Source organism: Mustela nivalis (genome assembly GCF_964662115.1).
Source record: "Mustela nivalis genome assembly, chromosome: 17".
In the NCBI taxonomy this organism is placed as follows: Eukaryota; Metazoa; Chordata; class Mammalia; order Carnivora; family Mustelidae; genus Mustela; species Mustela nivalis.
The window spans coordinates 25,787,168-25,811,241 of NC_139036.1; the positions used below are offsets into that span (position 1 = coordinate 25,787,168).

General features: G+C 46.6%; 3 protein-coding genes and 1 pseudogene across 4 annotated transcripts; all 4 read right to left on the reverse strand.

Annotated features, from left to right (window-relative positions):
• Positions 1–483: 483 nt before the first annotated feature.
• CCL16 (C-C motif chemokine ligand 16) lies at positions 484–4,287 on the reverse strand. The gene is made up of 3 exons (XM_082707434.1): positions 4,100–4,287; positions 1,189–1,309; positions 484–770 (listed from the first exon to the last, which is right to left on the reverse strand). The coding sequence occupies exons 1-3, from the start codon at positions 4,170–4,172 to the stop codon at positions 638–640; spliced, it is 327 nt and encodes a 108-aa protein (XP_082563560.1). The 5' UTR covers positions 4,173–4,287; the 3' UTR covers positions 484–637.
• Positions 4,288–5,875: 1,588 nt separating this feature from the next.
• Positions 5,876–9,111, reverse strand: CCL14 (C-C motif chemokine ligand 14). Its single transcript, XM_082707428.1, has 3 exons — positions 8,773–9,111; positions 6,898–7,012; positions 5,876–6,451 (listed from the first exon to the last, which is right to left on the reverse strand). The coding sequence occupies exons 1-3, from the start codon at positions 8,969–8,971 to the stop codon at positions 6,349–6,351; spliced, it is 417 nt and encodes a 138-aa protein (XP_082563554.1). The 5' UTR covers positions 8,972–9,111; the 3' UTR covers positions 5,876–6,348.
• Positions 9,112–12,590: 3,479 nt separating this feature from the next.
• LOC309852236 (calmodulin-A pseudogene) lies at positions 12,591–12,899 on the reverse strand (annotated as a pseudogene). The gene has a single exon. The product of its transcript is annotated as a calmodulin-A pseudogene (transcript).
• Positions 12,900–20,034: 7,135 nt separating this feature from the next.
• Positions 20,035–23,748, reverse strand: CCL15 (C-C motif chemokine ligand 15). Its single transcript, XM_082707426.1, has 4 exons — positions 23,529–23,748; positions 21,291–21,344; positions 20,721–20,829; positions 20,035–20,315 (listed from the first exon to the last, which is right to left on the reverse strand). The coding sequence occupies exons 1-4, from the start codon at positions 23,602–23,604 to the stop codon at positions 20,183–20,185; spliced, it is 372 nt and encodes a 123-aa protein (XP_082563552.1). The 5' UTR covers positions 23,605–23,748; the 3' UTR covers positions 20,035–20,182.
• Positions 23,749–24,074: the final 326 nt, after the last annotated feature.

A 24,074-nucleotide genomic window follows, 5' to 3' on the forward strand; every position in this document is an offset into this window, starting at 1 on the left:
GCCTGGAGACATTCAGTGTGACACATGCCAGTGGCTCAGCCGGGAGCTGAGATCCCTACTTCTGTCTCCGGTCTGGCCCTGCCTGGGGAAGACCACATATCCGCATATTGGGGGATCTAGCAAAACCTCTGCGACAAGGACAAAAACTATTACAATGTGAAGTTTCCCACTCTGACCTGCTTTTTTAAAAAAAAAGTGCTGTGTTTTAGAAGGAAAGAAGAATAAATCTAATAAAGGGACGAAGATGGACAGGGAAAGTCAAGAATTCTGTGTGGGTTTTAATGAGTCAGAGGCCAGAGAGTTTCCGGATGGTTGGAAGCTGAGCATAATTATCTGGGACGGCTGGTGTGTGTGTGTGTGGGGGGGGGGGTGAGGTGAGGTGATGAAAGAACTAGAAGGATGTGAAATATGTATTTCTGTGTATTAAGAATGCATTTCTCCCCGTCTCCCTTAACTTTGGCATTTCCTCCAGAGATTGAGAACATGTTTAAAGTACATTTAATTAGCTTCTCATTCAGACCACACGCCAGCCCCCCACCCCAGATGCCACATTTTCACAGGCCTGCTCCTTTCTTTACAGAACCTGGACTCCCACTGAAGCCTGATGGTCATGGAGAGCTGCGGCGTTGTGGCCTTCCTATGGCCTAACACTTCTAGCCTGGGCCAAGTTCCTGGGAGGCAGCAAAGGTATATTGGGATCCCTGAGGTACTCTTGGACCCATTTGTTTTGGGGGTTGGCACAGATCTCTCGGTTCTTTTTGGTGACAAAGCTGTGGAGGCAGAAGGTGATGGTCAGTGGTCATGGAGTGGGGTGGGGGGGGATCCCGTCCACACTCCCCCATTCCTCGCTCTCATGGGCCTCGTCTCCTATTCTTCACGGCCTCCCCAGGCCTCCCCGACCTGAGTTCCCCCAGAAGGCCTCCCTGTCTGGGTTCTAGACCTCATCATCCCTGTTTCAGCCTGTTCCCCGCTCAGCCAAGATGGCTGCCATTTATCTGCTCACACAGCTCTAAGTGGCAAAGTCAAGAATTCAACCCAGGCCTGCCTGGGTTTGAGACAGATTCAAAGCCCGAGTCCTGAATCACGACTCCGTTCCTTCTCTCATGGAGACTTCCTGGCTCTGTGCGTCTCCTTCCCGCCCCGGGTTCCCCTCTCCCCTCCACGGAAGTGTCTGCGGGGAATGCTTACATGATTGCCGGCAGGTAGCAGTTGAGGGCCCTTCTGTATCCCACCACCATTTTCCTTGGCATTACTTTCTCATGATGCTTCAGGCAGCAGGTGTGAGAACTGTTCAACGACGCAGGACTTTCTGAGGGAATCACATTGAAAGCTGAGCCAAGCATGTGTAAAGGGAGCCCGTGGTTGCCTGCCTTCACCTCCCATCCCTGGCATTCCACACCTCCCATGGCAAAGCCATCTGTTAGCAGGGGCTGATGATAGCTTGATGGGTAACAGAGAAAGTGATAAAAGGGGGGGGAGGGGCGTCTGGGTGGCTCAGTGGGTTAAAGCCTCTGCATTCTGCTTGGGTCATGATCGCAGGGTCCTGGGATCGAGCCCCGCGTCGGACTCTCTGCTCCGCGGAGATACTGCTTCCTCCTCTCTCTCTGCTTGCCTCTCTGCCTACTTGTGATCTCTGAGTGTCAAATAAATAAATAAAATCTTTAAAAAAAAAAAAAGGAGGGTGAGGATACACATGTAGAACCTCCAGCCTCTGATGAGCTTCATTGAGTGCTAATGCCTTGGTTATTCACCTTTGCTGGTGGACCAGGGCTTGGTGTGGCAAACATGTATCGAGCTCCTATTATATGCCAAGCTCTCAGGGGGGCAAAAAGCATGAGGAAGCCACAGTCACAACCTCTTGAGTATCTTCCAGTCTAGTCAGGGTGAAAAGGGAAAGTGAAGAGGTAAATACTACAGTGAACATGGTCTGTGATAGAACAGAATTTGGCACAAGGTGCTTTGGAAACAGAATGAGGGACACCTAACCCAGCCTGGGTGGCTGCGGAAGAAGTCTCATAGCATGTGGGGCCTGGCTCGATTCTTGAAGGCTGAGCAGGACTGAGACAGACAAAGGGGTTGTGGGGTCTGGAAGAAAGAATGGTGTATGAAGGTTCAAAGGTGGGGGAAACTGTGTGTGTGTTGGGAGCACCGAGCAGTTGCAGATGGCTGGAATGCAATGTGACAAGAAAGACATAAGAGATGAAATTGGGGCACCTGGGTGGCTCAGTCAGTTAAGTGTCTGCCATTGGCTCAGGTCATGATCCTGGGGTCCTGGATGGAGCCCATCAGTCAGGCTCCCTGCTCAGTGGAGCACCTGCTTCTCCCTTTCCTTCTGCCCTTCCCCACCCTGACTCACGCTCTCTCTCTCAAATAAATAATAATAATAATAATAATAATAATAATAATAATAAAGAGAGACGAAATTGGGGTGGGGGGTGACCAACACGCCTGAGCTGTGGGAGGGGAGTGTGGACTCTATCCAGAGGTATTAGAGGGGCTGACGTCCGGGAGAGGAGGGTGAGACGAGCAATGAGCCAGAGAAGTTAGGGCGGGAAGAAAAGTGTTCGAATTTAGGCTTCGGGTCAGACATCTTGAATAGCAATCTTGACTCAATAGTTTAGATCATGGGTAGGTTTTATCTCTCTAGGTCTCCTCGTCTATGAAACGAGGGTAAAAAAGATGCTTATATCCTAGGATCTGGGTGAGGGTTAGTTGAGAAAATGCTGGTAAAACCCTTAATTCAGAGCATAGCACATAGAAAGTGTTTGTTATAATTGAGAGCAGATGGTAGGAATGACCATTCTTCTCGCCTGGAAATGCCACTTTCCCACCTCTCTTTGATGCTGACAGGATGTTGGCCTCAGTTGGTTGTGAGGACTGTGTTTCCCTTGAGCTCTGGCTGCTCATCAGTTCGGGATATCACAGAGGATGGCAGGCAGAGACCTCCCCCATCCCCCAAAACCGCAGAGTGCAAAACCCTTTGCAGCCTGACCCCTTGCTTCCAGCCGGTGGCCAAGACTGGAATATCGCGAGAGTACCATTTGGCCCATCCATGCTTTGGGTGGCCCATTTTCTCTTTTTGAAAAACTGAACCCATTGCAGTGGTCTGTTCAACCTTCCCCAAGGGCATGGTTGCCTCCTGCCACCCACCAGTTGCAGCTCTGCTCATAGTGATGTCCATGACCCCAGTACTCAAAGCAAAGTTTACAGAGTTCAGGGGCATTTTGAGAGTGTGTGAGCAGATTCCATGGTGTGTGTGACCCTTGCTCCCCTGAGGGCTCATACAGGCAGAGTCCGGCCAGACCACGTGCCCGGGGTAGCCTCAGAGAGAAAAGAAGGGCTGGGGCACTTGAAGGTAAGATGTGGTCTCTTTCATAAATGGTGGTTGAGTCAGGGGTAGAAAGTGGGCTAGACAAACCTTGTTTTCCATAGGTCCCAAGCCCCCCGTGGCGCCAAAAGCTTTCCACCCCATCCTCTTTTCCTCTTTTCTATGGGCTTCTCCTCTCTTCTATGTGGACTTTTTCTATGGACTTTATGTGCATTCCCCAGACCTGGCTGAGGAATATGGATAGAGGCCATGAAATCCTTGCACTGCACACCTGGGCATCCCATTAGGCCTTCTTTTGGCTTCCATGATAGTCCCAGAAATCTGTGCCAGACTCTGCAATGAAGGGGTGTCTAGGTTCAGAGTCCCCACTGCTGGGCACAGCCGCCTCCCCAACACCTTTTGGCCACTCTCCCAGAGCATCTGCTGCTTTTCTCGTCCACCTGTCTTGCTCTCCTTTCCTTGCTCACATTTATTATCTCTTCGGTTACTTCCTTGGCTCCCCCAAAGGATCATTCCTGTTCTCCATCCTTGGGACCCCTGACGTGACCTTGACCCAGCTTCCTGAAACTGTGCGATGACCCCAGCGGGGGTCTGGACCCCAGCCCAGCTCTGCTTGTGAAGGGAAGAGTTTGTGAACAGCAGGTGTGCCTGTGGGAGGGGGGAGGCCCTGCGGCTGATGGCAGAGACCTGACAGGTCTCTTGACATCACCTCACTGCCTGCTGCTCTGTGTCCCTCTTTCATTGCTGCCCTCCAAGGACAGGTGGACTCACTTGACTGGCCGTGCAAAGCAGGAGTGGTGAGGATGAGGATGAGGAGAAAGAGGGCAGCCCCGGAGACCTTCATCCTCTCAGGGGGTCCCTTCAGCTTCGGGAGAAAGGCTGGTCGTCCAGTCTGACTTCACGGCTCTCTGGACTCTGACTGCTTCAGAGCCGGTGGGGGAGAGAGGCGGTGCCTCCCTCCGTGTTTGCTGAAAGAGGGGGGTGGGACCTGGTACAGCTGAATTAGTAAGATGTAAGTTCAGTGGAAGGAGAGGACTGGAGAAAGGGCGCATGTAGTTCGTGTGTGCTGGGTGTCGGCCACTGTGTATGCCTTCTTTAATTTAATCCTTGCAGTAGTGAAGCAGAGATTCTCTGTTTTAAAAATGAGGCCCCTGAGGCTTGGAGAAGTCAAAGAAATTCTCCCAGGTCACACAGGTGGGAGGCAGGCAGTTCTGAAAATTGGATCCATGTGATTTCTCCACCTTACTTGACACCCATCTTTATTTTGGGGGAGGGAGGAGGGTGGAACCACCCCAGTTCCCCCCAGATCCATCATTGGGAAGGTGACCATAAAGCAGGATTAGAGAGTGCACAGACTGGAGCAAGGCGTAGGGTTTGGGCCTCCGAAAACCATGTCCCCCGTTCCCAGTCTAAGGACACCTACCTGATGGAGCTCATGTTCCTGTTACAGATTATGTTACTAATACATAGAGAAAAACAATGTGTTGATCCTTGGATCCTCGTTTATTGCTGACGTGTTTGGCTTGTTGATTTTTTTTTTTTTTTAACTCTTTGGACCTTGGACTCTGAACCAGTTTTAGGTCTAGCGGGCCATCCCTCCTGCCTACCTGCGATAAGGGTTCACCCACCCCTCCTCCGTGACCAAGGATGGCCAGCAGAGGGCGCTCCAACATCCTGCACCTGACACCCTGCCTCTGTGCCCCTGACTTCCAGCTTCTGAGCTCTGGCCTTAACCAGGGCTGACCTATCCCTCAGCATCTTCTCTCTTCACACTGCCTCAGGACCCCATACCTGGGGTTGAAGGCAGATTCAGAGAAGAGATGGAAGATCCAGGAGTTTTTGTTGTTGATGGACTGCAAGCTGTAGAGGCCGAGGGGGGAGTGTTTCAGTAAATGAGAGTAGAGGGAGGCAGGGCCGGACTGAGACCCTTATGGGGCTTCCTGTTTCGCATGACTGCTCATAAATAGGGAAAACTTGTATAATGCATTTAGTCCTGCTGGGTTCAAGTTCAGTTAGTGGTGGTGCAGCTGTGGCTTTTTATGCGGGTAGAGAGGGTATGTCTGGGGGATACTCCTTTGGGTGCTGTTTATGGAGGCAAGGAGGTCTGGAGAAGCTTGGTTGTACCTTTAGCATACAAGCCTCCTCTTGGCCCTGGTCTTGGAAGGCCGGTGGCTAGGGAAGCATGGCCACAGTGCCCACCCTGGGCATGTTCTTACTCCGGGTACACAGAGCTGCCCCTGGAATTCTGAAGATGGGTATGAGAAACTTTGGGGGCAGCTGGGTGTTACTCATGGAGCACAGCCTCCTCTTGATTCCTGCCCCATCCCTTCCCGTCCCCATCCATTTCCTGAGCACCTGCTATAGGCCAGGCTTTCTGTTAGGCCTTGTGGAGGACACAAAAATGGCCCTAACAGTACAGTACAACCTGATGTATGTAAGTGGAGGGGAAGGGTTGGATTAACATATGTCCCCAAATCATTCTTACCCCAGATGGCTGGGAACAAGGGCCTTGGGAGCAGGACAAAATGAAGGAATTTGAAGATTGGCTGCTATGAAGAAGGCTTTATGAAGACTTAGCAGAAAAATCAAGTGATAGCTCTTAGCTTTACACTTATGTAGCTTATGTAAGATAATATACATATTATATAAGATAATACACATAGGCTACTTAGCAGACAGGAGGATAGAAAGTGCTAAGACCATGATATTTGTTACCATCATGATAATTTGTGTAAAGGTGGCCTCAGCTCCCCCCCCCCCCCCCATCACAGGCCTGACCTGTTTTTTGCATTCAGGGCAGACCTCACTTCTGCAGAGGGAAACCTGATGCCGAGGGTGCCACCCTGGCTGGGCTCCAAGGAGGAGATTCCATAGAATTGAGCAAGGGCAGGGAGGGTGTGAATTCAAGGTCTTCAATTCATGGCAAGGCAGTTCTGGAGAGGCGGCTGGGGCTGGGAGTTGGGGCTGGGAAGGGGGCCACGGCCTCTTCTCTTTAAGATGGCCAGCTGTGCCCTCCTCCACTACTTCTGGGTCACTCGTTTCTCCTCCAGGTCCTTGATGTAGTCCTGGACCCAGTCGTGCCTGGGGTTGGCACATATGGAATGGCCCTTTTTGGTGATGAAGCTGTGAAACAAAAGGGAGAAGTGTTGCCGATGGGGCATCCAGCAGCTGGGAAGTGAAAGCTGTTTTGCCTTCCCTAGAAAACACCTCACCCCCCTAGGCTGTTGCTTCTTCCTTTGCTAGAGGCAGCTCAAGGCCAGTCTCCTCTCTGAGACCTGCTCTCTAGCCCTCGGGGCCCCCAGACCCACCAAGTCTCCGTGCTCCCCCTGCCCCTAGAAGTGCCCTCCTGCCTTCCCTTCCCCGCCCCTGCTGCCTCCCCATCCATGGGGTCTGCTACCTCCTGGCTCCCTGCAGGCTCAGCCAGGCCAGAACGCCCCCAGCTTGCCCCTCCGCTGCCTGCTGCAGCCCCTGAGAGGCGATCTGGGGAATCTCCATTCTGCGTCCTCCCTCCCCCCTCCCCCACCTTGCAGGCTCCCTGTCTCCCAGTGGGGTGTGGGGGTTCTACTTACACAACTCCAGGCTTGGAGCACTGGCTGCTGGTCTCATAATAATCTGTGATCCGGTGACGTGGGATTGCCTGGGCAATGTAGCTGAGGCAGCACTCGGCCGGGTGGTAAGGCCCTCCTGAGGAGAAAGCAAGGGGCTCGTTGTCAGAGGCCAGACCTGCCGGCTCTTTGGGCACAACACAGGGTGGAAGAGGGAAGGAAGGAGGAGGTGGCCCTGCTGAACTCGGACATGGGATTGTGCAGATTCGTTCCTCTTTCCCTCCTCCTGCCTCAGCAACCACCTTCCTTCCTGCTCTTCAACCGCTCCTCGAAAGACTGGCTGGCGACCTTCCATTCCTGACTGAAGATTAGCAAAACCCAAATCTTCGCAGTGACCACACACCACTCCCGTGGGGCAGACTTGCCCAGATGCTCCGCACAGGAGGAATATTTGGAGGAAATCCCCATGGGGGACAGGGACACATGCCAGCTGGGAGTGCAGACCCAGCCCTTCCAATCTGCCCCTTCTGCCTGGGTCCCCACTGGACCTCTGACCTGCAAAGAGGGAAGGAAGCTGACACGAAGGCCCAAGGACAGGGAGTCAAGACACTCCGGTCCCAGCCTCCCCTCGCCTTTGCTGGCTTTGTGCCAATGGCAACTTTATTCCCCGGTTAGTTTCCTCATCTGTCAATGAGGCTGTTGGACTGGATTGGTGGTTTCTACACCGAGGGGTTTTTACTCCCTGAGGGTCTGGGGGCTTTGGGGTCTGTTTCAGAGATACTGATGCATTTAAGAGTAAAGTTTTGGGGATCGTATCCCTTTTGGCTCTTTTGGCTGTTTTACATACTAAATTTCTGAGTAAGATTTTGCTTGAAGAAATGTTCCACTGTCTAAAAAATGTTAAACGTCTCTGGATTAGATGAACTTTCCAGTCATTTTCTGATTCTGGAATTTCATGGCTCTTCTAGGAGGTGCGGGAGGGGGGCGATCATTCATTCAGTCAAGCTTGACTGATGGAGATAAGCAGGAAGGGCATTTCTGACCGAGGGCCCTGGAGAAAAGGTGGCACCGTGGTCATGGAGTGGAGTGATGGGGGTGTGCGCGTTATGTGACCAGCCTGGACAGGACTGGAGTGTCCGAGCAGTGGCATCGCAGTCACCAGGGACGGCCGCATGTGTGGGTGGGAGGGCAAGGCCTGTCTTTTCACCCAGTGAGCATCCTCCCTCCCCGAAGAATGCGATAAGGGGTCCGCTGGTCCCTGAGGCCACTCCCACCCTATCCCTCGAAACTCCACATGCCTTCTCAGAGAGGCAGATCAAACTGCCCGGATTCCCATTAACGTTAGACCAGATTTATCTCCATAATCTCCTCTGTTTCCTCCCAGTTTCTGAAAACGAGACGAGGTAAAATTGAAGGGTGAGGCATAGTTTTGGTTGTGTATGAAGGCAGCTCATCCCAAGTAATAAGCTGGGGAAACGGGGGCCGAGGCGTGACCCCCACTGTTATGGTTCCCCTAAGCCCACACCTAACTGAGGCTGCTCTCGTGGGGTGGGGCTGACTCTGGAACCAGGTGGCCCCCATCTCAAGAGGCAGGCAGACAAGTGGCCTTAAGGGTCTCCCCCAAATCCTCCTCTATCTCCCTGGGGATAATGTCCCCCAAATGGGGTGGGCCCCTTTTCCTTCATGGCAGAGAGATGGACTGAAGGCGTAGTGAGACAGGCTCCCTCCATGGCCTTGGAGGGAAGGGGGGCTGGTCCTGGAAGGTGAGGAGGAAGCCAGTTTCAGAAGACCCCAGACCTCCTTCTAGAACCCCTCCTCCTTATATATCCCCAGCAACCTTACTCCTACTTCTTTCCCCGGGGGGACCAGGTTGGAAGGAAGACGAGGTGTTGCACTCACGTGAGGACTGTTCAGGCTTTCTCCCCAGAGCGCAGGTGATGAGGAGGATGAGGAAGAGGGAGATGGCTGCCATGGAGACTTTCATCCTCCTGGCGGGGGAGACCTTTATCCTCTTGTCAGGGAGCTGCTGCAGGGGGAGAGCTGACCTGGTAGGGACTTTGGAGGCTTCTGGGCTGAGGAGGTGTTGAGAAATGATCATCAAGGCAAAATATTTTTTAAAGTGACAGAACTAAGATGACAAAGGAAGTAGGGAGTAGCGATGCCTCAGCAAATTCATATCCTGCACGTTGTTGAGGGTGGAGCAAGGGAAGCCTGGAGAGCCAAGATTTCAGGGAGGAGATTGCCTTCCATCCCTAGTGGGAATAAATGTAACTCCTTTGGTATAAGCCCTTCTTTTGGTGGAGGCCACAGCACAGGGCCTGGGGGTACTGTTGCGTACTTTGTCCAAGATCTCAAGGCTGGGAGGTCACTTGCATCCAATTCCAGTTCTGGGCCTGGAATGAGGCCATGTGGGGAGAGTCAGGATCTCTTTATCTAGAGATCAGAGAGGATTTGGGATACCAGGATGAGGCCTGGAATCCCCCAAGTCTGGTCTTACTAATCTGGGCTAGGAACCCCTCACTTAATCACTTAAGCAGAACCTCCAGCTCCCAGCCTTCTCACCGCCCTCTCACCATACCCTGGGGTGAAGAAGCGCCACGATGCTCGGTAGATAATTAACAAACATTATATAACAGCTATATGCACTAGCCACTGTCCCAAATGTTTTATGAATATTAGCCCATTTAATCTTTAAATCAGCAGTTGAGTAAACTGAAGCACAGAAAGCATAAATAGCTTGCCCAAGCTTTGACAATTGATAAGAGGAATCAGGGTTCAAACCCGGGCAGGCTAGTTCCCAAGTCTGTGTTCTTAACTACTATGCCCTGGAGAAATGTGGGACTCTCCCATTCCCACTAAGCTGTCACTGAAAGTGTCTTGGCTAGTGTGGCTCTTCTGCAAAGCCTTTAGTCTGAGCCCTTTCTGAGCTCAGGTGGATCCCTTTGGGACCTTCTCCTGGTTTCTGACTTCTGTTACAGAGAAGCTTGATGGGTACCTAAAAAACTCCTTGTTCAGGGATGGCTAGTAGACTTCATTGATTAGGAGTGGACCAGAGTTCTGCGTTGGACACCATTCTGAGGCTATATTCACATGCCTGAAAAGGAGTGCTGTGACTAACATGTGGTTGCCATTAGGGTGCAGCTCATAGGCTGTGTATTGCCATCCTTAGATTAGTCTAAACTGGCTATTTATGGAGGAGGAATTGGGGCCAGGAAGGGACCAGGGACTTGCTCATTTTTACAGGATGACTGCAGAAGAGATCCACCTCGGTCCAGTTGCCTTTACTGTGCTCTTCTTGTTGGGGGCCCTTGGCCTGTTTTGCTTGCTGCTCTGGTTAGAAGGCTGTTCACATCCTCTTTCCTTGACTGGACTCATCAGGGCAGGGAGCCCCTGTTCTTTATCTTTGCCCATTCACACAGGGCCTAGCATGTAGTGGGTGATTTATAAACAAGTGTTTTAGAAGAATCATGAATAAATAAATTGAGCTGGTCGAAGGATGTACACATGAAACAGGAAACATGCTGGGGTGCCAAGATAGCCATACATGTTCTGTATTTGTTATCCTCGATAACAATGCTCCCTAAACTCTCCAAATCAAATAACAATCGCCATTAGGAACAATCTAAGGAAATAAGTTGTTTTGGGGGAGAACATGAGTTGGAAGGAAACAGTGTTTACTGTGTTTTCCTGGAGACTCAGCCTCCCAGCCAAGTTGTTGCTAGGAGACTTACAGGAAATCCCTTTATTTTCTAAGAAATTATTAAGTTCCTGTCTACCTTAGTCTGTATATGCTAATTGATATAGTAACCCCTAGATCTCAGGGGATTAATTAAGTGAAGGCTTATTTCTTGCTCAACTTACAGTCCAATGTTTGTGAGCAGTGGGATGATGGTGTGTGTGTTGAAAGGGCTGTTCATGCACCTGTTTAGGGGCTAAGGCTTCTATCTGTGATTTCCCCCAGTTTTAACACAAGACCTCCAAGTTTGCTACAAAGGGGAGAGACAGAAGAGAGCTGGGAGATTTTCATGTACCAGTCCTAGAAATGACATAAACAAGTTTCACTTACTCTCCATGGCCAGAATGAAGCCACCTGGCTCCAACTTAATGATGAAAATATGGAAAATATAGATCATCTGTGTGCTCAGGAGGACAATGGAATGGGTTTAATGACTACATGACTTCTTTGCCACAATAGCAAATGCCAGGTACTGGGCTATGCTCAGAGGGTGTGAACGAAGACGACCCTGACCCCAGAGGACTCATAGCTTAAGGAAGGACTCAAAAGAGCAAATGAAAATTGCAATACAGTGGGATGAATAGAATTTGGTAGCAACATGGAGACCTTAAATGTTCTGTTGCCCACTGGTTAAGTATGTGGAACTTATTTTAAAAATATTAAAAGTGTTTTCCAAAGAAACACACACATTGATTAAAAAAAAAAAAGAGTACAGAAAGAGTGTGTAGGACATATATTTTCGGAGTTCCTGCTTGTCTGAAGAAGTCATTACTCATCCCTCATACTTGATGGATATTTTTACTAGGTATAGAATTCTACCTTGAGAGTATGAGAATTTTTTTTGCAAGGGGGAAGGAACTTCTGTTTGTGTTTGTTTGTTTTCCAGGTTTTTCCTCTCACTAGATTTTTTTTTTAAGTTAATGGTTTTTGTATTGGAAAAAAAGGCTAGCATTTACAACTTGGTATAGACATAAATTGTAGTTTTTTGAACAGCAATGTTGATGGTTGTGTAGAGTCCACAACCACAGCCTATGCTGCTGTCTCCAAGTCATGGTTCAGAAGGGTTTTAAAAACAGAGTCCGAAGATGGTCCCTTCCTTTTTAAAACTTTGTGCGAATGGTGACATCCTGACACCTATTTTTCTCTAGTACAACAAGGACAACGCTAAGCCAACACATGCAGTATGCCACCAGGATGAGTGCCATCATCACCATAGGTCAGGACACATGGAAGTACAAGAGGACCATTCTGCTAAGTGGGGCTATGTCTAGACAGTTAATTCTTCACCCATTTTTCTGCACAGCATTGTGAGGAAAACCAATTTTAAATGTTTGTTTTCAGTAAACCAGCCCTGATAATTTATACTAACAAATTGAACTAGAATCTATTTGAATAGGTTTTCAATTTTTTCCATTTGTCATTAAAAAAAAAAGATTTTATTTATTTATTTGACAGAGAGAGATCACAAGTAGGCAGGCAGAGAAGTGGGGGAAGCAAGCTCCCTGCTGAGCAGAGAGCCTGATTGGATCCCAGGACCCTGAGATCATGACCTGAGTGGAAGGCAGAGGCTTAGCACACTGAGCCACCCAGGCGCCCTTATCATTTTTAACACAATTGTCTGACAGGGTTCAATTATCAGGCAACACGCAAGAAAAACTGGTCAGCCCAGACAGTATATTAATCATGAGCAAACAGAACTGCAAGGAGTCCACTAAATTCTTCTTGATCATTAAGGTAGTACAAGTATGTATACTGTAAAACTGATGACAGCTTGATCTTTAAAGGATAGGACTACCACCGACAGGTGCAGATTTTGTGTGTGTGGACCTAAGGTAGCTTTGACATTCAGTTTTGCTGTAAAGAAACAGAATGAGTAAGTGAATTTTTTTTTTTTTGCAAGAGATAAGTAAAATATTCAATTGGATTCTTCCAGAGGGGGGAAAAAGGAGTTGAAAGTAGGTCTTCATTTTGCAGTCATCCTCTATATGAATTCTTCATAGTCGACTTGTCCATCTCCATCAATATCTGGTTCTCTGATCATTTCATTGACTTCTTCTGCCAAGTTTGTTGTGACATGAGGTAGTTTTGCTACACTGATGTAACCAGTGCCATACTTGTCAAAGACTGGGAGTGTCTCATGAATTTCTTCTTCACTGTCTGTATCTTTTATTTTTCTAGCCAACATAGTAAAAAATTCTGGTTAGTCAATGGTGCCATTACCATCAGCGCCCACCTCATTGATCAGATCTTGCCGTTGGACTTCTGTTGGGTTCTGACCCAGGGACCTCATGACAGTTCCGAGTTCCTTTGTTGGGATGATGCCATTGTTGTCTTTGTCAAATTGTTGTCTCTGCTCTTTGTCTCTCAGAGCAGAGAGAGCGAGGGTGGCTGCTTCAGTGCAGGGGTTGTGATGATGGGGGATCTCCCACTACTGCTGCTGTTAAGGTGTGGTGGGCACTTGCACTATAAGTAATGGCCTCCTGCCTGTGGGGCTCCCAGCACTACTACCCCATTCTCTAGAAGATTTTAAAATTTCTGACTTATCCTTTTTTCTTTTCTTTTTTTTTTTTTTAACTTTTTGGCAGGGCGCCTGGGTGGCTCAGTGGGTTAAGCCGCTGCCTTCGGCTCAGGTCATGATCTCGGGGTCCTGGGATCGAGTCCCGCATCGGGCTCTCTGCTCAGCAGGGAGCCTGCTTCCCCCTCTCTCTCTCTGCCTGCCTCTCTGTCAAATAAATAAAATCTTTAAAAAAAAAAACTTTTTGGCAGAAAACCATGACCCAAGGCTCATCTTATGCTTTGCCCCACCTCTGGGAAATCAACCATATCTCCAGTGAGTCCTGGCTCCCATTAGTAAAGGATGGTTTTGAGAAATCTGGGCCCCTAGGGGCTCGTTGCTTATGGGAAGGGCATAGCTCTTAGGTCTGAGCTCTTAGTGGACAGGAAACTAGGAAATATATTGAAGCATATATGTGTAAATGTGCATATAAATTTATATCTATTGCTATTATATTATTCTCTCTATATTACATATAATATATATTTTATTATTCTATTATATGCTAATATATTCTATTCTATTATTTCTATTATATTATATCAATCTCACACATTTATAGCAATTTATTATTATTATTTTTTAAAGATTTTATTTATTTATTTGACAGAGAGAGAGATCACAAGTAGGCGGAGAGTCAGGCAGAGAGAGAGAGAGAGAGAAACAGGCTCCCGCTGAGCAAAGAGCCCGATGCGGGGCTCGATCCCAGGACACTGAGATCATGACCTGAGCCGAAGGCAGCGGCTTAATCCACTGAGCCGCCCAAGCGCCCCCATTTATAGCAATTTATACATCATTAGTCTAGCTATAAGAAAAACCAAAATTTATACCAATACATTTAATTCCAAGTGAAGACAACAAGCTTGGTTTTAATCTTTCCTTTCTGTGTGTTTCCCTCTCTGCTTTAACAATGAGAAATCTGGCTCCCATCAACCTCAATATGTCTACTTCTTTGCATTGTCCTCTGCATATACCAAATCCTCTGGCAAACTGGCTGTGTCTTCAGTCCCAGTCACACTGGGCTCAACCATGGGGATCATGCCCTCTGCCCCAGTCCTAGCTGAGTCCTCAGGTGAGCCCCCTGGTTCACACCAAGAGAATGAATAAATGAAGGGGAGAAAAAAGGGAGAGAAGGGAAATAAGCTATATATTTTAATATCTTCACTGTGCCTCCAAAAGTAAAAGAGTAAAAATATAGATGTTTACATTTGCTGTTTTATGCCTTGATTTCTGCACAGCTCTTTGAAGTTTTGTTTTATTATTTATTTATATTTATTTTTAAAAATATTTAATTTATTTATTTGTCAGAGATCACAAGTAGGCAGAGAGGCACGCAGAGAGAGGGGAAAGCAGGCTCCCTGCTGAGCAGAGAGCCTGATGCTGGGCTTGATCCCAGGACCCTACAGGCGCCCCTTTTTTTAATTTTTTAAAGATTTATTTATTTGAAAGAGAGGAGGGGGGCATGGTGGGGAGGGGCACAGGGAGAAGGAGAGACAGAATCTCAAGTAATTTCCATGCCAGGCACAGAGCCCAAGGCAGGTTTGACGCCAGGACCCTAAGATCATGACTTGAGTGGAAATCAAGAGTTGGTTGTTTAGCCAACTGAGCCACCCAGGTGTCCCTGTTTTTTTTTTTTTTTTAAAGAAGTTTTAGACAATTTTTCTAGATATTTTGCACAACTCCCAAGATTTTTACTTAAAAAAAGTTTTTTAAGAAAGATTAAGAAAAATTTTAAAGTAATTTCTACCTGACATAAGGCTTAAACTCACAACTCCAAGATCAAAAAACTGCTCACTCTACCAACTGAGCCAGACAGGTATCCCCCAAGATTTTTGCTTTTAAAAACTGAAAATTGGGGGCACCTGGGTGGCTCAGTGGGTTAAAGGCTCTGCCTTCGGCTCAGGTCATGATCCCAGGGTCCTGGGATCGAGCCCCACATTGGGCTCTCTGCTCAGCAGGGAGCCTGCTTCTCTCTCTCTCTCTCTCTCTCTCTCTGTGCCTGCCTCTCTGCCTACTTGTGATCTCTCTCTGTGTCAAATAAATGAATAAAATAAAAAAATAAATAAAAACTGAAAATTGGTTGTCAGACTTATTTAGACATGTTTAAAATTTCTTCAACTGCGTATTTATTTTATAATTAAACAGCTCTGATAAGCTTCATCGTAAAAAATCAAATATCAGCACAAGTCAAGAACTGGCTCATTTTGTTGTTTGTTCTTAAGAAGACCACAAAGATTTATTTTTTCAATTCTTTGAAATTATTTTTTGGTTACTAAAGAAACATGGGCTTTTTATAAAAGTTGCAAACAATGCTGATATGAAAAGTCAAAAGTGAGAATTTTTCTTCAAATTTTCATTCCAACCTGCAGCACCAACAATACCTGGGAACTTGTTAGATATTCAGATTTTGGGGGGCTCCACTCAGTCCTACTGAATTAGAATTTCTGGGGATAGGATCCAGCAATCTATATTTTTAACAAGCCTTCCAGGTAATTCCCCCCCCCCCCCACATACATGGTTATTGTTTTATTCTTTGAAGAATGTTTCTGAAACATTACACTAAGTCAGGTTGAAAGGTAAAGTTTAAACTGGTTTTATAAGGATATAACATATGACTGACTGTTCACTGCACAAAATTTTGACCATTGAGCTTATGATATACCTAGTTGGCAGTAGCACCCAGATTTTTCCAAATAGTCATCATTATTCTCTTGTCTGCATAGACTTCTCATTAGCTACCTTCTGCTTTTTTTGTATTATCTCAGAGTCCCTCTGCTTTCTCTGAGAGGTGGTTAAGATATCTTCTTTTCTTGGTATTTCCTGGTATTTCTTCACATTTCTCTGGTGGTTAAGTTCTCACTGATTTCCTTACTCATGGACCATGCCCACCACGGACCAAGCCTGGAAGAGTGTCCTCAGGTGATTCTTATGCATACTAAAGTTTCAGCTCTGTAGTACACTTCCTAATTGCTGTGCTTCAATATAGAGTTCACCCTTGAACAACATGGACTTGAACTTTGCCAGTCTATTTACATGTGGATTTAAAAAAAAATACATAAATACTGTATATGTATTTTCTGATGATTTTTTTCTTTTCTTTTTAAACAAGATTTTATTTATTTGTCAGAGAAAGAGAGAGAGAGCATAAGCTGGGGGAGTGGCAGACAGAGAGAGAATCAGGCTCCTCGCTGAGCAGGGAGCCCCATGAAGGACTCCATCCTGGGACCCCAGGATCATGACCCGAGCCAAAGGCAGATGCCGAACCAATTGAACCACTCAAGCGTCTGTGCCTGATGGTTTTCTTAATAATGTTTTCTTTTCTCTAGTTTACCTTATTATAAGAATATAGTATATAATACATATAACATATGAAATATGTATGAGTCGACTATGTTATCAGTGAGGTTTTGGCAATAGTAGGCTATGGGTCGTTAAGTTTTTAGGCAGTTATACTTGGATTTTCAGCTGTATGGAGGTCAGTGCCCCAAACCCTACACTGTTCAAAGGGTCAGCTTCAACCTTTGGGTGGCCCGCATGGGGCCTGGGAGGTATAAGGCCCCAGCTGGTTGCCCCTCATATAAACAACCTCATCACTTTAATCCAGCATTGCATAATAACTTGGAATTATGTATACGATTCTTGCACACAGAGGTCATATTCTATTCTCATTTTCAATCTTCTCTTTATCTTGACTACCACAACATGCAATATAAAGTCACCCCTCAGTTGTTGTTTGAGTAAAGATAGTAAATGTCTGTTACAGGGTTCCAGAGAAAGGGAGGTGGGTGCGCTGGCTGGGGAAGCGAAGGAAGGTTTTATAGGGACATCTAAGTCAAACCTTGCCGGGTGGGTTGAGTTTTGCCAGGAAGAGTTGAAAGGAGGGGCATTTGTGGCAGAGGCACTGCAGAGAGCAAGGAAGCAAAAATGAGCGTGCGGTTTTTGAGGAACTGTGAAAATAGAGTAATGTATTATGTAATTGACCTAGATGTAACAAGCCATTGTCCACTCCATGACCTCAAAGACCTTCTATGAGTGAACAGACGCTTGGTCAGAAAGGAAGGTCTCAGTGTTCACCCCCCATTTCTGTTGAGCTTCTCTTGTCATGACCCAAAGCCTTGGCGAGGAGACACCTGGTCCTTTGCTGTCTAGAAGGTTCCTGTGGTCTGTGCTCTCCATTTCCTTCTGTTGAGTTAACAGCTTGGCCAGCCGGAGAAACCAATGAAATCACAAACCTCCCCTTGGGTCTAGCACAGTTTCAAACCAACAACTTTTTGAGATTTTCACCTAGGCTCTAAGACAAAGTCTTTATGGAGAAGCCAAAAGTTGTGGTTTCTGTCACTCAGTTCTCAGTGGGCTGGTGTTAACTCAGAGCTGCTGAATTCAACAGAATACAGTGAAGTGGATGAGAACAACAGGAGAGATCGTAAGTGGATTCAAACTATAAGCCAGAACCCTGAGCATCTCCGTTTGCCTCTTTCAACTCCCCAAATCCCATGGAAATGACAGGAAAAATGCAAAAACAAAAATAAATTTGTAGTAGCAGAGGAAATCAGAAAAGATGACATCAGCTGACTGTAAGATGAGAAATTTCTGTTCTGGATAAGGACATAGGTCAGCTTGATGACAAGATTACGAGGCTGAAAAACCTGTTACCTCATATTGGTAAAGGAGACCATTGAAAAAATATTTTCTCAACAGCACCCTGGGTACCACAAAGATCAGAGTCAGTGGTGTTGGGAGAAGAAGGTACAATCTTGCTAGTCTCCACTTCAGGCCAGGCAGGTGTGGGGTTTGCCCCAGGATAAAGCTACAAGGACAGTTCTCGAGGTAAAGAAGGCTGTCTGCTCGGGAGTCTTCCACAGAGGACAGTGGATCCAGGAGAGAGCTGGGCAGTGCCCAGGACAACTTCTGGTCAAAGACAAGAAAGAAATCCCACCACCTCCGCCCCCTAGAAACAAAGCTCTCCGACAACCTTAGTGGAAGTCAGACCAATTCCACCCCTCCTCCCTTGTCACCCACCAGGGCCAGGGCCCCCGTCCTCATAATCTGGATTCACAACCAGGGAACTTCTGCTGAGAAAAAAGAGAGGAATCCCCGAAGGAATGAAATTTACCAAGGCAGAGGTCTGCCAGCTAGTCCGCCTACCTTTTTAACCTGCTCCTCCTAAAAGGGTATCTCTAAGTGAGGTTCTTCCTAGGACAACCTGCATAATAACTACCTGGAATGCTGGGCTAACCTGTGTACATCTGTGCTCTACCTCCTACTCCCCAGTCATCTGCTGTCCACCCCCTCCTCCCAAATGATGGTGTGAAAGAAGCTTTTTTTTTTTTTAAAGATTTTATTTATTTATTTGACAGACAGGGATCACAAGTAGGCAGAGAGGCAGAGAGAGAGAGAGAGGGAGAAGCAGGCGTCCCGCTGAGCAGAGAGCCTGATGCAGGACTCGATCCCAGGACCCTGGGATCATGACCTGAACCGAAGGCAGAGGCTTTAACCCACTGGGCCACCCAGGCGCCCTGAAAGAAGCTTTTCTACACTGCAGTCACTCCAGAGATTAGCTATTTTTAGTAGAGAGGAGAAGATGAGACATAGTGTGGATGTGTATTTAACCCGTTTAGAGCTGAAATAATTCACACCTTTCATCATTGTCTCAGGTTTCTTCTTCTAATAGTATTTATTATTATGAAAAATATTTGGTAATCAGTTTTTTCCTTATAACTCTTTAGGACAAATCACCCAAGAAGCAAGATAGGTTTTAAATTTGTTTTGAATTTAAATTTTTTTTGTCGTTTAGAATTTCAGTGCTTTCTTCTGAATTTTGAGACAGTTGACCAAGATTTACTAATTACAAATATAAACATACATGTTTGAATAGATATGAATGTAAAATTGATATTCACTCCAACTTTTTTTTTGAGATTTATTTATTTATTAGAGGGAGAAAACACTCAGTGGAGGAGGGGCAGAGGGAGAGGGAGGCCCTCATGAAGATTCTGTGCTGAGCGTGGAGCCTGAAGCAGGGCTCGATCTCACCACTCATGTTCAGTCCAACTTTAAATGTTTTTCTTAATGTCCCTTAACTTTAAAGAGGGGAGATTATATCTGTTGAGAGAAAATATCCAAAATGTGGAAATAAGGCAGAAGGATGACTGCAGGCAGGTCTTCCAATGTCATCTGGAAGATTATCTGAAAAGCCCACCCCAGGGTTCCTGTAGGGGGAACGTCCTCTCCAGTGGTGTTCTATTTGCTACTGATGGGCTCCTGACTTTGTGAAATTATGTTCACTTGCAAATTTTTTATCTAGCATAGATGTAAATGATTTTTGTCCAGTAGAAAAGAGACTCCCCAGGGCCACCTGAGTGGCTCAGTTGTTTAAGCATCTAACTCTTGATTTCGGCTCAGGTCATGATCTCAGGGTCATGACTTCAGGGTCATGTGATTGAGTGCCGTGTTGGGCTCTGCACTGGATGTGCTTAAGATTCTCTCCCTCTCCCTCTGCCCCCATTCCCCCCCCCCCCAAAAAAAAAGAAAAAAGAGAAGAAAAGAAAAAAGAAAAGATAATTCCCAGAGTTACAGTATTCTTTTTCAATAGGATATTAATCTCTTTTTCTCTGACTTAACATTTCAGAATGCCATGCCCAATTAACTATATAAATCTCTGTTTCTCAGATAATCTTTGACTCTATTTTATGGTTCCCTTTTTGAATGGGTTAAGTACATTTTTGACACAGGTTCAATCTATGTTTGAAGGAGTTTGAATGTGTTTAGCTTTTACAAAATTCTGTTATGATATAGCATTTGAAAAAAACCCATAGAATCCAAATTTCAGCAATTCCTATAGTTTCTTTTTCCTCCTAAAGCTCAAGGAAAGTTATATCAGATACCCTTTATTCATGCATGGCTTTTATAACCAGAACAGAAAGAATGGTAGTTGTTGATTTTTGAAAAATAATTCAGGCCAAGAAAATCCCAGGAGGGAGTTGGGGCAAGACAAGTGGATGTGGGGTAGCTGGCCCCTACTACCATTTCTTCTCAAGAAAGCCTCCTCTTTCTCCCGTCAGCATCATTAGGTTATTCAGGGACCTCATGCAGTTCTGAACTTCCGAGACATGGGGGTCAGCACAGATACGCCGCTCCTTCTTGGTGAGGAAGCTGTGGTGAAGGCGGAGAAAGATTACAGACTAAGGAGCATTCAGCAAATGGGGATGGAGACCCCCACCCTCCCTGGCCCTGGGATCTCCCACTCGGACCAGCCTGTTTTTTTCCTTCTCTGCAGCAGGGGCTCAGGACATCTCCTCTCTGAGACCCTCCCTCAGCCTCCAAGACTTCCTAAGTGACTCATGGGCCTTTCCTCCGGCAGCCTTTCTTCTGCTCCCTCCATCTGCCCCCAGTCTCCCTCTTCCCTGGGAGCATCTCTTAATCTGATGCCCTGCAAGACCCTATTGAGGACATAAGCCTCCCGGGACCCGGCAGGATCCAGAGCGTAGGACTTTAGTTCTAGACACCCTCCATCAGGTCCTCCCCTCCCAAGACATGGCTAGTGAGCTTGGCACTTACATGACACCTGGCCGGGAGCAAGAACTGCTTGTTTTAAAATAATCTTTCATGTTTGCACATCGAATTCGTTGTGCGTAGCTGGAGCAGCAGTCAGCAGGACGGTGTAAACCTGCGGCAACGGGAGAAAGACACGTTTAAGGACTGGGTCTCTTTTTAAAAAAGACTAGATCCTTCCCCCCTTTCCTCCAAAGTGCCAGGGAGGGTGAGAAGGCACAGGACTCCAGAGGGATGTTCTCCTGCTCTGTCTGCACTTGCTTCACTCTCCTCAGGGCTGAGCTATGTGTCTGAGGGCACCCAGGCAGGGCCAATACAGGCCCAAGACCATTTCTGATAGAAGAGGGAGCGTCTGAGGCCTGCAGGGGGCGTCAGTGAGCACCTCTGACCCCAGGAGAGCCAACTCTAGAGACAGCTGGGGGCAACGGAGGTTACCTTTAAGGGCCTATTCCTGTCCACCTTCAGGACCCTCCCCACCTGTTCCTCACCCCCGCCCTGTACATGAGGTGTTTGGAAGCTATTGAGCAGATCTGTGCAGCTGCTGCTTTTAAACATACACTATAATAGAACACATACCGTTAATGTGTATATTTTTTGAGGGTTCTTGCCAGAGTTTCGCCAGCACGGATTCTATTTGGGAGAAACAGATAAGGAGGGAGAGAAATCACTGAGGCAGCCTTGTCTCGGTGTCTCCACTGGTTTCATGCTGGACCACTGGACACCTGTCTCGGTTCTAGGTCTCTCTCCAGGCCCCTTTTCTCTCTCAGGGCCCGGGGATGTTTCAGGGAACTCTTGAAACTGTTTGGGACATGACACCATCTGATCGACTTTGAAATACAGAAAGCAAAATGAACCAGTCAGTTGAATGGGTACATAATGTGATACATACCACAATACTTTTTGTACATTTCTGGAATCCACAAGGGCTCAGGAAACAGAAGAATGTTTCATTAACCCATTTGGTGGCACAATGTCACCCAAAGTGACGAGTGGCTTTTTTCACAATCATTAATTTATCCCAGTAGTATGATTATTTGTGTTTGCTGCAGAAAAACTACCTTGTTTGATTGAAGTACACTTCTCAGACCCTGTAAGCAATGTTAAGTAATATCCAGGAATGTGTTACCTTTTAAAAATGTCATTTATTTTCTTGAAAATGTAAAATAGACATAATAAACACAACTGTAAGCATGTTTAAAAGCGTGTGGCTCAGTAGAACGAAGCCCATTCACATATTGTGCAACAATCACCACAACCATCCACAGAACGTTTTTCATCTTACAAAACGGAAAACTCTGTACCCGTTAGGCAATAACTCTCATTTTCCCCTCCCCCAACCCCCCAGGCCACCACCATTCTTCTTTCTGTCCCTGAATTCGAGGACTTGAAGTGCCTCATAGGGATGGAATGATGCAGCGTTTGTCCTTTGGTTACTGGCTTATCTCGCCTAACATAACGTCTTCAATATTCATCCGTTTTGTAGCACGTGTCAGAATTTCCTTCCTTTTTGAGGCTGAATAATATATTGTGTGTATATGCCCCCTTTTAAAAAAAATCTACTCATTTATTGGTGGACACTTGGGTGGCTCTTGCCTTTTGGCTCTTGTGAGTCATGCTATGATTAGCATGGGCTTACACATATCTCTTCATGTGCCTGATTTCAGTTCTTTTGGGTGGTATATCCAGAGTGGACCTGCTGGATCATATTGTGTTACCTTTTATAAAAATTGAGGGGCGCCTGGGTGGCTCAGTCATTAAGCATCTGCCTTTGGCTCAGGTCATGATCCCAGGGTCCTGGGATCAAGCCCTGCATTGGGCTCCTTGCTCAGTGGGGAGCCTGCATCCCCCACTCCCACTCCCCCTGCTTGTGTTCCCTCTTTCGATATATCCCTTTCTGTCAAATAAATAAATAGAATCTTAAAACAAATAAAAACTGAATATTTCTGCATTCCAAAACACATCCGGCCCTGAAGTTTTGGGAAAGGGATTACGGACCTGTATTATGCTAAGCAGGCAAATGCAACTAAACTTTTAGATCATTTCTTGTAGAGTTACGCATGATTTCTATTTAAGGAAGCATATGTGTATACTTGATATGCTTGCAAAGATGGGTGTGGGGCTTGCAAAATAAATTCTTCAGTGGCCTTGCCTTTCCATAGCAGCTTCCTAACCAACTCCCATGCTCATCACACCACTTAATATCTGTATGATCTTGAGCAACTTGTCTAAGTTTTTCTCATTTGTAAAATGAGAATAATCTAATATGCAAAACTACACAAGTTGCTGACAGTCTACCCCACAGGGCTGTTAGGAGGGTCTAATGCATTAAGTCCATAAGACAGAACAGTGCCTGCCTGCACATAGGAAGTACGAGGTATTTGTTTGTTAAATAAATAGAGCGGTTAGCTGGGCTTGGTTGAGGCACTTTCCCGGCTTGTTCCATTTCCTCTCCAAAATGAGAGTTTTATACTAACGTTGTAGAATTCTATGCTTCTTCCTGCAAATTTACAATTTTACTATAGTTCTTTTGATTTAGCACTTAACAGTCCTATGTCAGCTAAGAGAAGGCATCAAATAATTCTGGTCATGAAAAGAGAGAGAGTTCTTTCCCCAAGGGGGACCAGTCATTTGTACAGTTTTCCCCAGGGACCAAAGCCTGCAGAAAGAGAGGTCTATAGCCAATCGCTGCTGCTTTTAAAGCAAGTGCCAAATTCCTATCCCTGTCTGGGACAGGGAACTATCTCAGGAGGACAAGTTGTCCTGTGTCTTCTCCCCGTGGACCTTGTCACAAGTGAAAAGGTTCACTGAACTCACCACGAGGGACCTGGACCTGGGATCCAAGGGCAGTAGCAAGAATGAGGAAGGGGAGAACACCCACGAAGACCTTCATCTTCCCAGTAGCAGGCAGAGCTGAGGACTTCTGGCTCTCTGCTCTCTGACTGTCTGGGATCCCAGCTCTGCCCTCATATTTATAAGAGAGGAGGGTCAGGAAGTCACAGGGCAGAGGCTCAGAGTGCTGTTCTTTGGCTACATAGTAGATAACATGCTATTTCTGAAAAAGGGAACAAGGCTGGAATGCAATAGGAAGTAGATGGTAAAGGAGACTTCATGCTTTCCCAACTGCCCAATGGATAGAGGCTCAGAAAGAGACTATTTCATGAAGGATCCTTCTTCTAGGAGGTTAATTTCACTCTCTGAGTCAGAGTGTTTTCCTCAAGAGCTAAGCACCTTCAAGTTCAGGAATAGCCTGTAAACCAGGCATGTGATTCCTCACACAGACCCCTGACCCTTGATGCCTTGCTTTGTTTCACGCCCCAGATCCAATCCATTAATAAATACTGTCGGCTCTCCTTGCAAAAA

Excerpts from the sequence above, each read along its gene's own strand:
- CCL16 (XM_082707434.1), bottom strand. The coding sequence starts at position 4,172 with ATGAAGGTCTCCGGGGCTGCCCTCTTTCTCCTCATCCTCATCCTCACC. Across the intron at positions 1,310-4,099 it reads TGCTTTGCACGGCCAGTCAA|AAAGTCCTGCGTCGTTGAAC; the intron begins GTGAGTCCACCT and ends TGATTCCCTCAG. Across the intron at positions 771-1,188 it reads TGCTACCTGCCGGCAATCAT|CTTTGTCACCAAAAAGAACC; the intron begins GTAAGCATTCCC and ends CTGCCTCCACAG.
- CCL14 (XM_082707428.1), bottom strand. The coding sequence starts at position 8,971 with ATGATCATTTCTCAACACCTCCTCAGCCCAGAAGCCTCCAAAGTCCCT. Across the intron at positions 7,013-8,772 it reads AAAGCCTGAACAGTCCTCAC|GAGGGCCTTACCACCCGGCC; the intron begins GTGAGTGCAACA and ends CTTTCTCCTCAG. Across the intron at positions 6,452-6,897 it reads TGCTCCAAGCCTGGAGTTGT|CTTCATCACCAAAAAGGGCC; the intron begins GTAAGTAGAACC and ends TTTGTTTCACAG.
- CCL15 (XM_082707426.1), bottom strand. The coding sequence starts at position 23,604 with ATGAAGGTCTTCGTGGGTGTTCTCCCCTTCCTCATTCTTGCTACTGCC. Across the intron at positions 20,830-21,290 it reads AAAAAATATACACATTAACG|GTTTACACCGTCCTGCTGAC; the intron begins GTATGTGTTCTA and ends CCGTTGCCGCAG. Across the intron at positions 20,316-20,720 it reads TGCTCCCGGCCAGGTGTCAT|CTTCCTCACCAAGAAGGAGC; the intron begins GTAAGTGCCAAG and ends CCTTCACCACAG.